The sequence below is a fragment of the Salvelinus sp. IW2-2015 genome, linkage group LG20, assembly GCF_002910315.2.
Source record: "Salvelinus sp. IW2-2015 linkage group LG20, ASM291031v2, whole genome shotgun sequence".
Lineage (NCBI taxonomy): Eukaryota > Metazoa > Chordata > Actinopteri > Salmoniformes > Salmonidae > Salvelinus > Salvelinus sp. IW2-2015.
In genome coordinates this window covers 19,720,945-19,735,558 of record NC_036860.1, presented here as the reverse complement: position 1 = coordinate 19,735,558, position 14,614 = coordinate 19,720,945, and the positions used below count along the sequence as shown (strand labels likewise).

Below are 14,614 nucleotides of genomic sequence, written 5' to 3'. Positions count from 1 at the left end.
AACTCATATGGTTAATCCCCTCGCTAGTCCTTAAGCCATACTCCGTGATAACCAACACCTCCTACTGTACTTCTTGGCCAGCCTGTCCTACTCTCAGGTTGTAAGACTGTCTTGGTGATAACATTAAAGAGAAATATACAGTCATCTTAATGCACAAACACCCTGCATACTAAATGATAAGAGGAATTTGCTCCACATATGCACGATCACTAAGTTCTATAGCTAACGTGCCTCTGGTTGAATTAATGTATTTACTCTGATAAAATGTACATTTTGTCATGTGAAATATAAATGGGTATATTATAAACTCAAAGAACTAGGGTAACTCATTTTCTGATTCAATGTAAAGAAATGATTTGCATATGAATAAAATAATATGAAAATAAAACCACTACGCTATGAAAGCAAATACAGTATGTCACATTCTGACATGACGTGAACATTGGAGACACTCATCATAGACAATGCCAATTTGTTCATTTTACTGTTATGTTTTGCTCGGCTCCAGCTGTTCTTGATGCTGGGCATATTGTTAGTAAATGACCAGTCCATTTTTAATTGAAACATTAACATTTAAATCAATCATTAAATCAAACATTTAAATCAAATCGGATGGATTCATCCTACTGTGTCTACTGTGTCTAGGTCAAATATCACACAGTATACTGTCTAACTGTACACAACAGATGTCCCCTGAGGATGAGAAAGAGGTTGATTGATCATTCTAGAGATTATAGACAAGTCCCGATTCACCTTCAGTGGTCCACTTGGGCTCAGCTCCATTATGCTGACCGTGAAGTTGGTCCGATGGCCTTTCTCGTTGAACTGGACATGTCCAGTCAATCCCTCAATCCGAACCTGTGGGACAAACCAGATATAGACCAGGATTGGTATGAAGAACTGCTAACTCTCGGAGATATGTGCAACCTGGAATCTGAATAACGCTCAAGGCTTTTTAACAGTACACAAAAAAATCAACATCTGCTACATTTTCACACAATACTGTATACATCAGCATAGCTACAAGCAAAAATAGCATGACATKATTTTTCTTATCTCAAGAACACAAGATTGCTATCTCAGGATTATAATATTACCAGCTGGTTGGGTTGACATTGCATGATGTCTAACATAATATAAGTCTCCAGGTCACAAGATAACTATCTAAGAATTACATATCGCTCATAGGCTTGAAATTGCTGCTTCTTAAAATGTTGGTGGGCCTGAAACTGAGGGTTTTAACGCAATAGTACTTAATTAAGCTGGTATTGTATTTCATTGCATTGTATTTTATTGTATTGTACAGTATTTCTCATAGTCATACATGATTCATTACCTGTGCGGCTAGTATTGAGTTTGAATCGAAGTCATTGTCATCCAGCTGTGGCTGTGGAGTGAGTGATGCTAACTGCCTACCTGCTGTAGGGCTCTCTGGATGTCGATACCCTGGCCCCAGGGAGCTGGTGGGTTGGCCAGACACTCGCCAGCATTACCTCGCCGGGAAATGTCAATACGCTGCTTCCGAAGGTTCTGAAATGCAGTTGCCATGACGCTCACTCCGTCGTATGTGAGGGCTCCTGTGTACTGAGAGGGCAAATCCAAGGAGGCAACATTAGAGGCTAACATACGTTTATTGTAACCTTGAACACTTTAATAGAAAGATCTCTGAACAATGAGACAATTCGGTCACACCTTCAGTCTTCCCTTGGGTAGTTTGAGGTCTTTGCTGTCAAAGTCCACCCACTCCTCTATGGCCTTGCTGACATTTTCGTCTGAGTAGTTCATTAGTTGGAACCCGGTGATATTGGCACCACTCTTCTGGAACTCAGTGAAGTTCATGTCCAAAAAGCCCTAGGAAAGAAGGAATTCACTTCTTTCAAAACAGAAGCAAACTTGAGCTAAGTAAACAAAACAGAGCCAAAAATGTCCCAGCCGTAATGATGGTGCAGATAATTGTATGACAGTCTCTTTTCAGAGTGCTGGTATTGAAAGTTTTGATTTCTCAGAGCTGCTATTCAGCTGTTCAACCCCACTTGAGAAGCCAGAGATTAAAAGTCCAAGCAATCATTACAAATCTATGAAGCGCAAGACAAAAAAACACTTTTCTACAGTTCGAAAAGCAATCTCCGCAGCTGTCTTTTCAACTTCATCTGCCCTCTTTTGCTATATTGATTTACAAATATGACTACCTATATTCATGCAAAGATAGAATAACACATTTGTTTCAAGTCACACACGGGACGGCACTCTCACAGTCTTTGAGCATGCGGGTACGTGTGCATACTAAAACATACATCAAGAAAATTGCCTGAGGACTTCAAATTGGAACTTCAAATTGAATTGTTCCTAGTGCTTTCTTTGATTGACGTAGGGATATGGTGGGCAACCATGTGGCAGAGACTCCCCTCGCCGTATTTGCATGTAATTACCTGCATCTCCTGAGTCTAAGAGCATCAAACTACATTAAACCTCCCATCTGGAGTCATACTGCAGCTTGCCTCAGAAACAGGCTTCAGCAAACATTATTTGAATGCTTTCTTTGAATGATAAAAAGTCCCATAATACATATTTCATTCTTACCCTGAGGCTATAATTAATCAGAAGAGCACTGGAAGTATAGGGAATCTTCACAGGGTTGATAACTAAGATCAAGTCTTGTTACATAGGCCATGCTTAATCAATAAAGAGAGGGAGTGTGAATGTGTTTGTGAGTTTATGTTTGTGTGTGTGTGTGTGCCCCCCTCCAGAAAATAGCTCCCATGGTAATGAACCGCAGGGATCCTATTCACACAGAGTGTTGCATCTTGCTGCCTTCATGATCATCATTATTTTAGAGTTGACAGCTCCCCCGTTTACTGGACCCAATTATAAACGAAGAAATCCTACTTGTACAATTGCATTTTTTGGGGTGTTTCTTTTTCCTATAGCACAATCCAATTATGATTTTAACAATCCTGCCTGTGAAGTCACTGTTTTTTTTCCTTCTCTGTTTCACAGTCCAATTATGAGGTCTACCACAAATGTTTCCAGATCTCGGAGTTGAGGCCTCTGGAGTGCACTTTTAAACCATGCTCTTGACATGCAACCTCAAGCCAAATGTACAGCATCCTCTCCTAAAGAAGTACTCCGTATAACACACCTAAAAGTTAACCCAACATACCACTAGAGCAAGATGCTAGCTTGTTGCCTCAAGGGCGACAGTTAACTTCAGATCTCCGTATGAAGCTATGCTAACGTGAGAGGCAACCATAGAAATACAATCACTTACTAGACACTACAGTTCTATTTCTATGGAAACGTCTATGCTACAGTACACCTGGATACAGTAAGTGTAAATGCAGAAGCATTCTAACAGAGTCCCTTCTGCCTAATATTTATTGTATCTACTATAAGCTCATAAGGTCCCTGCTGAATTTGATTTACCATCACAGTGCTTATCATTTTAGCCTACGAACAATAATAAAGTAATGGTGGCCAATGAACATAAACATCAAGCAATGAATTGATTCCATTAATAATGGAGGAATAACTTCTGTTTAGTTATGCAAAGAAAACACACACACACACACACACACACACACACACACACACACACACACACACACACACACACACACACACACACACACACACACACACACACACACACACACACACACACACACACATTCCAATACCAAATATATAAGCACAAGTATAGTGTAAACATGCACGCCCTTACTCTTACACACGCACACACACACTTACACACGCACGCACACACATTTTCCTACACATGAAAAGCTCAGAGCCCTGCAATGCCTTGCAGGAGGATCATTCCCTTGCTCAGCGGGTAATCAGCCATCTGTCTACATTGTGTTCTGCATAGACAAGCAGAAGAGCTACAGTCAGTCAGATACAGAGAAGATGAAGAGACGCCAATACATGGAACAACGCCACCATCGATTAATCTAAACACTCCGTTTCTATCAATTCTGCATAAAATTAAGCTACAGTTGTGCTTCAAAGTTTTTGATCCTTCAGTGGGGATGGAGTTATTATTTTACTTCTCACTGTGGCATCTGTAGTGTTGTGAACAAAACAAATTCATACACCTTTCACAGTAGTGTTTCCTTACTGGGAGTTTCAGTAATATCTACGATGACATTTGAAATAGATTGAAAATAAATAATGAAATTGTATTATGCAATGGAGCTTGCATATTGCATTAAAGCTTCCATCGTTTCAGAGAGGGCCAGACTTACCAGGTTTGCCAATATGTAGTGATACTTTTTCAGGTTTTTCTTCTGAGCAGCGATCTGGAAAGCATAATGGAAAGGAAAATGATGTCATTTGGATCAAGCATTTTGTATCACGTCTAATGAAGATGAGGCTATTTCATTACAGATGTGGATTGAAGCGTCCCATTAATCYTGGTCATCCCAAAATAGGAGCTAATTGGTCCCATATTTGAGGAATTAATTGCTCATCACCCATCTCTGCCTGGATGTCTGAGTAAAATATCAGGGCTCAGTAGAAAATGGGCAGCTGGAACAACTCACCGTGGAGGGCTGGGAAGGATCTGGCATATGTCACTGTGGGAAGCCCAATTAGATCTTTAATGAATACATGTGCACAATCTGCATCAAAATCACTAGTACACCTGTGATTGACAGGCCCGGGACAGCCTCTGGCTGGGGGACACAAAATGAAGCAGCCTTCAGGGTTAATTGAGCCTGACCACTYATTTCCAAATGCTCATCTGAAACCTACATGTTTGTGAACATACTAGTTTCACTAGCTCTCTGCTATTCAGACACCGTGGCTGCGTTTACACGGGCAGCCCATCTCGTATCTTTTTCTACTAATTGGTATTTTCCAATAATTAGCAAAAGATCAGAATCAGGTGACCTGTTGGTAAAGTGGACACAGAGGAACATGTATGAGTACAGGGCCTGTTCTGCTCAATATCTTCATGTTGATGTCATCAAATTCTAACATCAGCATACAGCTTCTGTCCATTGGAAAAAGACAGTACTGAAGAGATCTTACATATTCAAAATAGCTCAAAGGAACTGTTCTCTCTCTCAAACAAGATACACTACATTTATAAAAAGATATTTGATGGTTTTGAAAGATTTTTTTTTTTTTTTTTTTTTAATATACTCACTGTGGGGATGACATTTCCAGTACAGTAAATAACTGTTACCAGGGAACTGTTGTTGTTCCCGGAGAACTGACTGATGTTAAGATCTAAATCATACATATCTTTCTCTTAACTACAGACCTCTCTCCACTATCCCCTGTCCAGAGACTGGCAAAGTATTGCACAGAGACACTATCAACATTACAATGTATTCACACTGAACCCTTTTTAACCCCTTACACTCAGAGGAATTGGACTATATGGATAGGGCTAAAATGAAGTGTTTCGTACAGAAGAAATATGGAAATGCATAACCATGGTTGCAATTTTAAAAACAGAAATGTTGAGATTATGGGAACATTAGACTAAACGTGAGGACACAAAAGTTCACTTGACACAAGATGGAATACAAACATTACTTGATTTTATGTGCATTTGATATTTACTGTACTTTCTGCTGCATTTGTTGATATCTAAATCTGAAAATACATTCAGTAACAATATTCTTGGAAAATTTGGGGTAGGAACTGTCCAAAGTGTGCACAGTTCCTAAGTAATTTCAATGCACTTTTGTGACTCAAAGAGTCTTCAACTAAAAGGTGCTTTTTGAGCACTCCTAGCTGTGTCGTTGAGGAACTATAACAAACACACTTAGTTTTGTTTGGAACACAGCCCTGCATCCCCGCCTTTACACAATTACTGTTGTTTACACAATCCAAAAACGGCCCATTATAAATCGCAATCTGGGTCAGGGGGAATCATTTGGAAGCGTGTTCTATTGCCAACATGACTAGTTAAATTATAAAATACAATCTTAGTGTTAGACTTTCACAAGGCAGTTCAGAGAAGCGGGTTGTCATTATTGTGCGCATAGAATGAGTAATTCATGCATTCAGATGTGCAGTCCATCTCAAAATGTCTTACAAATACAAACATAGGCATTCTGTTCAGGACAACCCAGGGTTTAACACCATGGCATCTTGTAACTGTACATCAAACAGTGATCATGAACATTGACACTGTATAACACTTGAGTTTTATGGAAATTGGAAGTGCACTTTGACTCACTGATGTTTGGCTTGTTTGTGACATTAAAGCGGAATTTATAATCCTTAACGTCTCATCTTTCAAAATACACCGAGTCCTCGTAATTTACAGCATTTCCCTTACTCAGACAACAAAAAAATGGCAAAAGTTGCCCAATTACCGGGAGGGATGGGAGCAACTTCTTGTTGCGCGCACGGGGTTCAAGTTCTGAACAGTTGTAAAGCAAAACCCATATACAGAGTTGTGAAATACATTTCCTGAGCTCTAACGTCACGTATAACATGTTACTGCGTTCCAATTTAGGCACTCAGTGTCCAAATCTGCCATTTTCAACCAGTATAAAGGTACAAGTGTAAAGGGCTACCTGAACCGTTGTCAATACCTTGAGTTGGAAAACTTAATGTAACGATGACGCCGTGAGTCGAGAAGCAAGAGCAGGTAAAACGTTTAATGAAACAAGAACAGTAACAGAAGCGAGGTAACATGAACACAGGTGCAATACCAACTGAGGAATGAACAAAAGGAATGGACCTATAAAGGAGAGGTAATGAGGTCCAGGCGTCAGTCATAACGATGAGTGCCAGGTGCGCGTAATGATTCCCAGGACCAGTGGTTAGTATTCCGGTGACGCACGCCGGAGGGGAGGAGCAGACATGACAGTACCGACCAGGAGGATGACCCCGGGGACGAGGAGCGGGTCAATTCGGGCGGTGAAGGTGGAAATCACGGATGATGTTGGGATTCAGAATGTCCTCCACCGGAACCCAACACCGCTCCTCAGGGTCATACCCCTCCCAGTCCACCAGATACTGGAGCCGACCCCCACGACACCGGGAGTCCAGCAGAGATCTGAAAGCATACGCCAGACTGCCCTCGATGTCCAGGGGGGGGGGGGGGTGGTGGGGTGTCGTGTGGGACAGCAGCCACTAGGGGACCAGGGACCACCGGCCTGAGAAGGGAGACATGAAACGAGGGTGAGATACGGTAGTGACTGGGCAGCTATAACCTATACGTCATCTCGTTGACCCTCCTTGAAAGGCCTTGAAAGGCCCCACAAACCAGGGGCTCAGTTTCTTGCAGGGCAGGTGTAGGTTCCTGGCAGAGAGCCAGACGCGATCCCCAGGGTGGAACACAGGGGTCTCACTGCGGTGGCGGTCTGCCTGTTCTTTTTTACGATGGACGGTGCGCTGGAGTCTCAGGTGAGCGTTGCTCCACACTTCTGCATGCTGGAACCAATCAACCGCAGGAGCCTCGGTCTGGCCCGGAGTCCATGGAACCAGGGTCGGCTGAAAACCCAGAACATACCGGAAAGGAGTCAACCCAGTGGAGGAGTGTTGCAGTGAATTCTAGGCATACTCTGCCCATGGAAGAAATTTAACCCACTTCCGGTCCAGACAGTGACTCCTTAGGAACCTCCCCAGCTCCTGGTTCATCCTCTCCACCTGCCTGAGGCCAATACCCAGAAGTGAGGCTGACCGTGACCCCGAGCTTCTCCATGAAGGCCCTCCATAGTCATGATGGGAATTGGGGGCCACGGTCGGAGACGATGTCCTCCGGAAGACCATAATGCCAGAAGACCTGCTGGAAGAGTGCCTCAGCAACCTGGAGAGCAGTGGGGAGACCTGACTTCAAAAATCTATCCACTGCCACTAGAATGGTGGTGAAACCGTCAGAGGGGAAATTGGTTACAAAGTCAATGGATAGATGAGACCAGGGTTGCTGAGGCACGGGAAGCAGTAGGAACTTCCCTGCTGGAGCATTCCAGGGAGACTTGATTTGGGCACATACYGAACAGGAGTTGAAATAACAAGTYACATCCTGTGCCAAGGTGGGCCACCAGTACTTCTCAGTGATGGAGTGGATGGTGCGAYAAATACCTGGATGTCCAGCGACGACAGCGGGGTGTGCCCAGGTCAGCAGCCGATCCCTTATCCTTGTAGGAATGTAGGTGTTCCCGGGAGGACAGTTCAGGGGTGCGGGCTCCCTCTCCAGAGCCTGGCGGCTCTCCACATATACGTCCCAGACCACAGGAGCTACTATGTCCAAGTCCACAGGAGCTACTACTCGGGAGGATAGGATTATAAGCTCATTCAGGACAAGGCCCTCTCCTGAATCGTAGAGGTGGGACAAGGAATCGGCCTTGGTGTTCTTTGAGCCTGGGCGACAGATTAGTGTGAAGATAAACCTGGTGAAGAAAAGGGCCCACCTGGCTTMGTGTGGATTCAGCCTCCTCGCTGTCCGTATGTACTCCAGGTTCCGATGGTCGGTGAGAATGATGAATGGTTCTGTCATTGAGACAAAACTGTCATTGAGACAAAACTGCCCCGCGCCTACCTCGGAAGCGTKCACCTCCACCACAAAGGATATAGTGGGAGCTGGATGTTTCAGCACTGGGGTGGAGGTGAAACGTTCCTTGAGAAGACAAAAGGCCTCATCGGCTGCTGGACCCCACACCAACCTACGGGGGCCTCCCTTAAGGAGAGAGCTGAAATTCCTGATGATCGACGGTAGAAGTTGGCAAATCCCTAAAACCGTTGTAACCCTTTAAGTGTGGTTGGGACTGGCCATGACCTGACTGCATCTACTTTCTTGTCATCCATCTTCACTCCCTGCTGGCTGATTTGGTAACCCAAGAAAGAGACCGCCCTCTGATGGAATTCACACTTCTCAGCTTTGARGAACAGTTGATGGGCTAGGAGGCGTTCCAGGACTGCTCGAACATGTGTGATGTGATCCTCCAGATTAACCGAGAAGATGAAGGTATACGTCAATGTATACGATCACCTGGCGTCCCTGAGCATGTCCCTGAACACCTCGTTGACGAATGCCTGGAACACTGACGGAGCATTGGCTAAGCCAAAGGGCATCACCAAGTACTCGTAGTGAACAGACATTGTGCTGAATGCAGTCTTCCAGTCATCCTCCTACCGGATGCGGATGAGATTGTAGGCACTCCGCAGGTCCAATTTGGTGAAGAAGCGGGCCCCGCAGAGCTGCTCGATGGCAGACGGCACCAATACTTCATCGAGTCCTCTGTAACAAGTGCACGGGTGTAATCCTCCACCCTTCTTGGCCACGAAGAAGAACCCAGCTGACGCAGGAGAAGTAGACGTGCGGATGAACCACTGTTGGAGCGCCTCCTGAATGTAATCCTCCATTGCCTGGTTCTCAGCCACAGACAGAGGGTAGATGCATCTGCACGGAGGTGTTGCATCAGCAAGCAGGTTGATGGCACAGTCCCAGGGGCGATGAGGGAGACAGGTGGCCCGGGTCTTGGAGAATACCTCCCTCAGATCCTGGTATACTTCCGGGATGTTGGGCTGAAAGGCAACCAAAGGGCTCTCAACCAACATGGAACCACAGGGAACAGGGAAACAGGTCCTCTGACATTCAGGTGTCCAGTCTGTGATTTTCATCCTCGACCATGAAATGGTGGGGTTATGGCGTTGAAGCCAAGGGAGGCCGAGGATGATCTTGTGAACTGGTGATGAAGGGGATATTCTCCTGATGATTGGACTCCACAGTGAGGGTAAGCGGTTGAGTGATGTGTGTAATGGTTCCGGATCCTAATGGCCGACAATCTGGGCCTTGCACCGGAAAAGGAGAGGAGAGCGGGTATGAAGTAATATTGAGAGAGGCGGCAAGGGTCTGATCCATAAAATTGCCTGCGGCACCGGAATCCACTAAAACTATTGACACAGGACATGAGGGACAGTTTATTGTGTTATTGGCTTGTTTATTGTTTACTCCATGTGTAACTCTGTGTTGTCTGTGTCACACTATTTTGCTTTATCTTTGCCAGGTTGCAGTTGTAAATGAGAACTTGTTCTCAACTAGCCTACCTGGTTAAATAAAGGTGAAATAAAATACATTTAAAAAGTCAACCAACGAGATGAACACCAAAAAGAGCCTAGCAGGAAGTGATGAAGATGGAATATTCACTCCTGGCCCAGGGAATGGCAGATCACGTGACCGTCCCGCTGTTCTAGTAGATCCAGGATTCGGACGTGCCGGACACCGCTGGAGTCTGTGCCCTCCTTGACCACAGTACATACAGAGCCCCAGTTGTATCCGTCTGCAGCGCTCCGCCGCGGGGAGGTGTGTGACCCCTTCCTCCATGGGTTCAGGCTCTGATTCCGAGTGTTCGCTCAAGGAGGGAGAGAAGCGATGAGTCCCGACACTCCCGGAAAAGGTTATGAGCGCGTCCAGGGTAAGGTTGTCGTCTCGGCAGGCCAATTCCGTCTGGACCTCGTCGCGCAGACCTCTTCTAAATAGCGTGCGAAGCGCTGGAAGGTGAGCGCGTACTCAGCAGCCGCCTGATCTCCCTGCCGTGATTGAAGTAGATGCTCACCTCCCTCTCTAGCCTCCGGGAGATGATCAAAGATCCATTTAAACAGAGCCATGAACCCCTCATGAATTTAGCTCCTCTCCTCGACCGCCGTAGCCCATTCCAATGCCCGKCCTGTCAGCAGAGAAATAACCATGGCAACCTTACACCTCTCGGGGGTAGGGGTTTCCATCTGGTGTGTAAAATAAAGTGTGCACTGAAGTAAGAAGCCACGGCATTTGGATTGGGTACCYTCATATTTCTCTGGGAGGGATAAATGGGCATCGCTGACCTGAGCAGTTTGCTGAATGGATTTTTTTTTTTTTTTTAAACGTGAAACAAGARAGTGTGACAGAAGCAKGGTAACATGAACACAGGTGCAATACCAACTGAGGAATGAACAAAAGGGACCTATAAAGGGGAGGTAATGAGGTCCAGGTGTGAGTCATAATGATGAGTGSCAGGTGCGCATAATGATGAGTGCCAGGTGTGCGCAATGATGATTCCCAGGTTAGTATTCCGGCGCCSTCGCACGCCGGAGGGGAGGAGCAGGAGTAGACGTGACACTTAAGTAAGAGGAGAAAGGGTTATTTTGTCACTCTAGCTGAGTGGTCCTCTTGTTGGAGTGAACCCATCCCGTCATTGAAGTAATGTGTCTAGTTTACATCTATCTCCCTTTTCATTACTGGACAGTCTGTCAATCCAATGTTATTTACCAGGTTGAGGATCATGTTGAGTCTCTCCAGCTCACAGTCCAGGATGATGTTGTACTCCTTCTTCTTCTCTAGGTCCTGAACCACCTTCAAGAAYGCCGTCTGATCCATACCACTGTCCAGGTTCACTGATGTCACCWGCCATGTCTTCTCTGCTGCTGTGTCCAGAATCTTCTGGAGTACTGTCAGGCCTAAATGACAAGGCAAACACCAAAGGTAAATACTAATTAGTCTGGGCATATTTGAGTAAGTAAACCAAACTTAGGTCTATATATGTAATTTKTTTTCATCCTTTGTAGCCACTTAAATTGCATTTACACCTGCTTACTTGACTTCACCTACTGTATGGAGCAAGTCACAACAACGTTGTGACCTACAAAACCTATTGAATTGACAGAGTTGATTTTCTCTAATCGGCTTCTATAGTAGAGTGCCTTCATAAAGTATTCACACCCTTTGACTTACAGCCTGAATTTAAAAAGTATTACATTAWGATTTTGTGTAACTGGCCTACACACAATACCCCATAATGTCAAAGAGGAAATARATTTTTSAAAAATYTATTAAAAATGAAAAGCAGAGTCAATAAGTATTCAACCCATTTGTTATGGCAAGCCTAAATAAGTTCAGGAGTAAAAATGTGCTTAACAAGTCATATAATAAGTTGCATAGGCTCACTCTGTGGACAATAATAGTATTGAACATGATTTTTGAATGACTACCTCATCTCTGTACCTCACACATACAATCATCTGTAATGTCCTTCAGTCGAGCAGTGAATTTCAAACACAGATTCAACCACAAAGACCAGGGAGGTTTTCCAATGCCTCTCAAAGAAGGGCACCTATTGGTAGATGGGTAAAAAAAAGACAATGAATATACCTTTGAGCATATTAATTACACTTTGGATGGTGTCTCAATATACCCAGTCACTACAAAGATGCAGGCGTCCTTCCTAACTCAGTTGCCGCAGAGGAAGGAAACTGCTTAGGGATTTCAATGGTGACTTTAAAACAATTACAGAGTTTAATAGCTGTGATAGGAGAAAACTGAGAATGGAACAACATTGTAGTTGCTCSACAATACTAACCTAAATGACAGAGTGAAAAGAAGGAAGCCTGCACAGAACCCAAATATTCCAAAACATGCATCCTATTTGCAATAAGGCACTAAAGTAAAACTGKAAAAAATGTGTCAAATAAATGTACTTTATGTCCTGAATACAACTCATTATGTTTTGGGCAAATCCAACACATCACTGAGGACCGCTCTCCATATTTTCAAGCATGGTGGTGGATGCATCATGTTATGGGTATGCTTGTCATCGGCAATGACAAGGGAGTTTWTTTGGGGACAYAAAGTGAGGGCCGCCACCAACCCAGAAGATTGGGTGATCTCGCTCTCCGGGGCCAACTTGAGTAAAGTCTTTAATCAGGTCAATACCCACAAGGCCGCGGGGCCCGATGGTATTTCAGGGTGCATTCTCAGAGCATTCGCAGAACAGCTAACCYGTATACTCAAGGTCATTTTCAACCTCTCCTTGTCCCAGTCTGTAATCCCCACATGTTTTAAGATGACCACCATCATTCCTGTTCCCAAMAACTTAAAGGCTTCATGCCACAATGAGTACCGGCTTTAGCACTCATATCTGTAATCATGAAGTGCTTTGGCGAGGCTGGTTATGAGACACATCAACTAGATCCACTCCAATTTGCATACCGTCCCAACGGAGCCATAGACAYCGCAATCTCAATTGCACCCCACACTGTCCTCACCCAACKTAGATAAGAGGAATACCTATGTGAAAAATGCTGTTCATTGTTTACAGCTCACCGTTCAACACCATTGTCCCCTCCAAGCTCGTCACCAAGCTTAGGACGCTGATGGAGTGAGACTGAACACCTCCCTCTGCAAACTGGATCCTGGACTTCCTGACGGGCCGACCCCAGGTGGAGAGGGTAGGCAACATCGCCTCGCTAAGCTGACCCTCAACACGGGGACCCCACAGGGGTGTATGCTCAGTCCCATCCTGTACACCATCACAAGTTTGCTGACGACACGACTTGGTAGGCCTAATCACTTGCGACAATGAGAGCCTACAGGGAGGTGGTCAGTGACCTGGCAGTGTGGGGCTGGAAGAACTACAGGAAATTTGGGCATGAGCACGCCCTCATCCACATTGTTGGTGCTGCAGAGAAGCGTGTCAAGAGCTTCAAGWWCCTTATGTCGAAATCACTAAGAACTTAAAATGSTCCACACACATACGCGCAGTCGTGAAGAAGGCGCGTTGAAAAGGTTTGGCATGGGCCGTCAAATCCTAAAAAATATATACAGTTGCACCATTGAGAGCATCTTAGCTGGCTGCATCACTGCTTGGTTTGAAAATAGCACCGCCCTCAATTGCATGGCGCTACAGAAGGTGGTGCGGACAGCCCATTACGTCACTGGCGCCGAGCTTCCTGCCAACCAGAACCTCTATATCAGGCAGTGTGAAAGGAATGCCAGGAAAATGGTTAACAACTTCAACCACCCAAGCCATAGACTGTTCTCTCTGCTTACGCACGGCAAGCAGTACCAGTGCATCAAGTCTGACATCAACAGGCTCCTGAACAGGTTATGATCCCCATACCATACCATCCCCATACCCATACCATATGACTAGCTAACAGCTGAGTTGACATTTTGTATTTTATTCTTATTTTTTTTCACTGTCTATTCACAGGGCCCTACACACTAATCACATTGATACTGCAACACACATACAAACACTCACTCCATAATTTGCTCTCACACACATAACATGCACATGCATGTATAGTGACTCTACACACTCCCATACAATCATCATATACGCTGCTGCTACTGTTTATCATATATCTTGATGCCTAGACACCTTAGCCAAATACATTTAAACTCAGTTTTTCACAATTCCTGACATTTAATCCGAGTAAAAATATCATGTCTTAGGTCATTTAGGATCACCACTTTATGTTAAGAATGTGAAATGTCAGAATAATAGTAGAGAATGATTTATTTCAGCTTTTATTTCTTTCATCACATTCCCAGTGGGTCAGAAGTTTACATACACTCAATTAGTATTTGGTAGCATTGCCTTTAAATTGTTTAACTTGGGTCAAACGTTACGGGAAGCCTTCCACAAGCTTCTCACAATGAGTTGGGTGAATTTTGGCCCATTCCTCCTGACAGAGCTGGTGTAACTGAGTCAGGTTTGTAGGCCTCCTTGCTCGCACACGATTTTTCAGTTCTGCCCACACATTTTCTATGGGATTGAGGTCAGGGTTTTGTGATGACCACTCCAATACCTTGACTTGTTGTCCTTAAGCCATTTTGCCACAACGTTGGAAGTATGCTTGGGGTCAATTGTCCATTTGGAAAGACCAA

At 44.5% G+C, this 14,614-nt stretch overlaps 1 protein-coding gene across 4 annotated transcripts in view; it reads right to left on the bottom strand.

The window, feature by feature from the left end:
* LOC111981755 (glutamate receptor 1) overlaps positions 1-14,614 on the bottom strand; it is an 84,582-nt gene that overhangs the window by 27,532 nt on the left and 42,436 nt on the right. For all 4 annotated transcript variants that reach the window (XM_024013166.1, XM_024013167.1, XM_024013169.2 and 1 more), the window contains exons 4-8: positions 11,216-11,403; positions 4,245-4,298; positions 1,693-1,851; positions 1,417-1,584; positions 754-858 (exon numbers count right to left, since the gene is read on the bottom strand). In XM_024013166.1, coding sequence (XP_023868934.1) covers positions 754-858; positions 1,417-1,584; positions 1,693-1,851; positions 4,245-4,298; positions 11,216-11,403 — 674 coding nt within the window. The remainder of the gene's footprint in view (positions 1-753; positions 859-1,416; positions 1,585-1,692; positions 1,852-4,244; positions 4,299-11,215; positions 11,404-14,614) is intronic.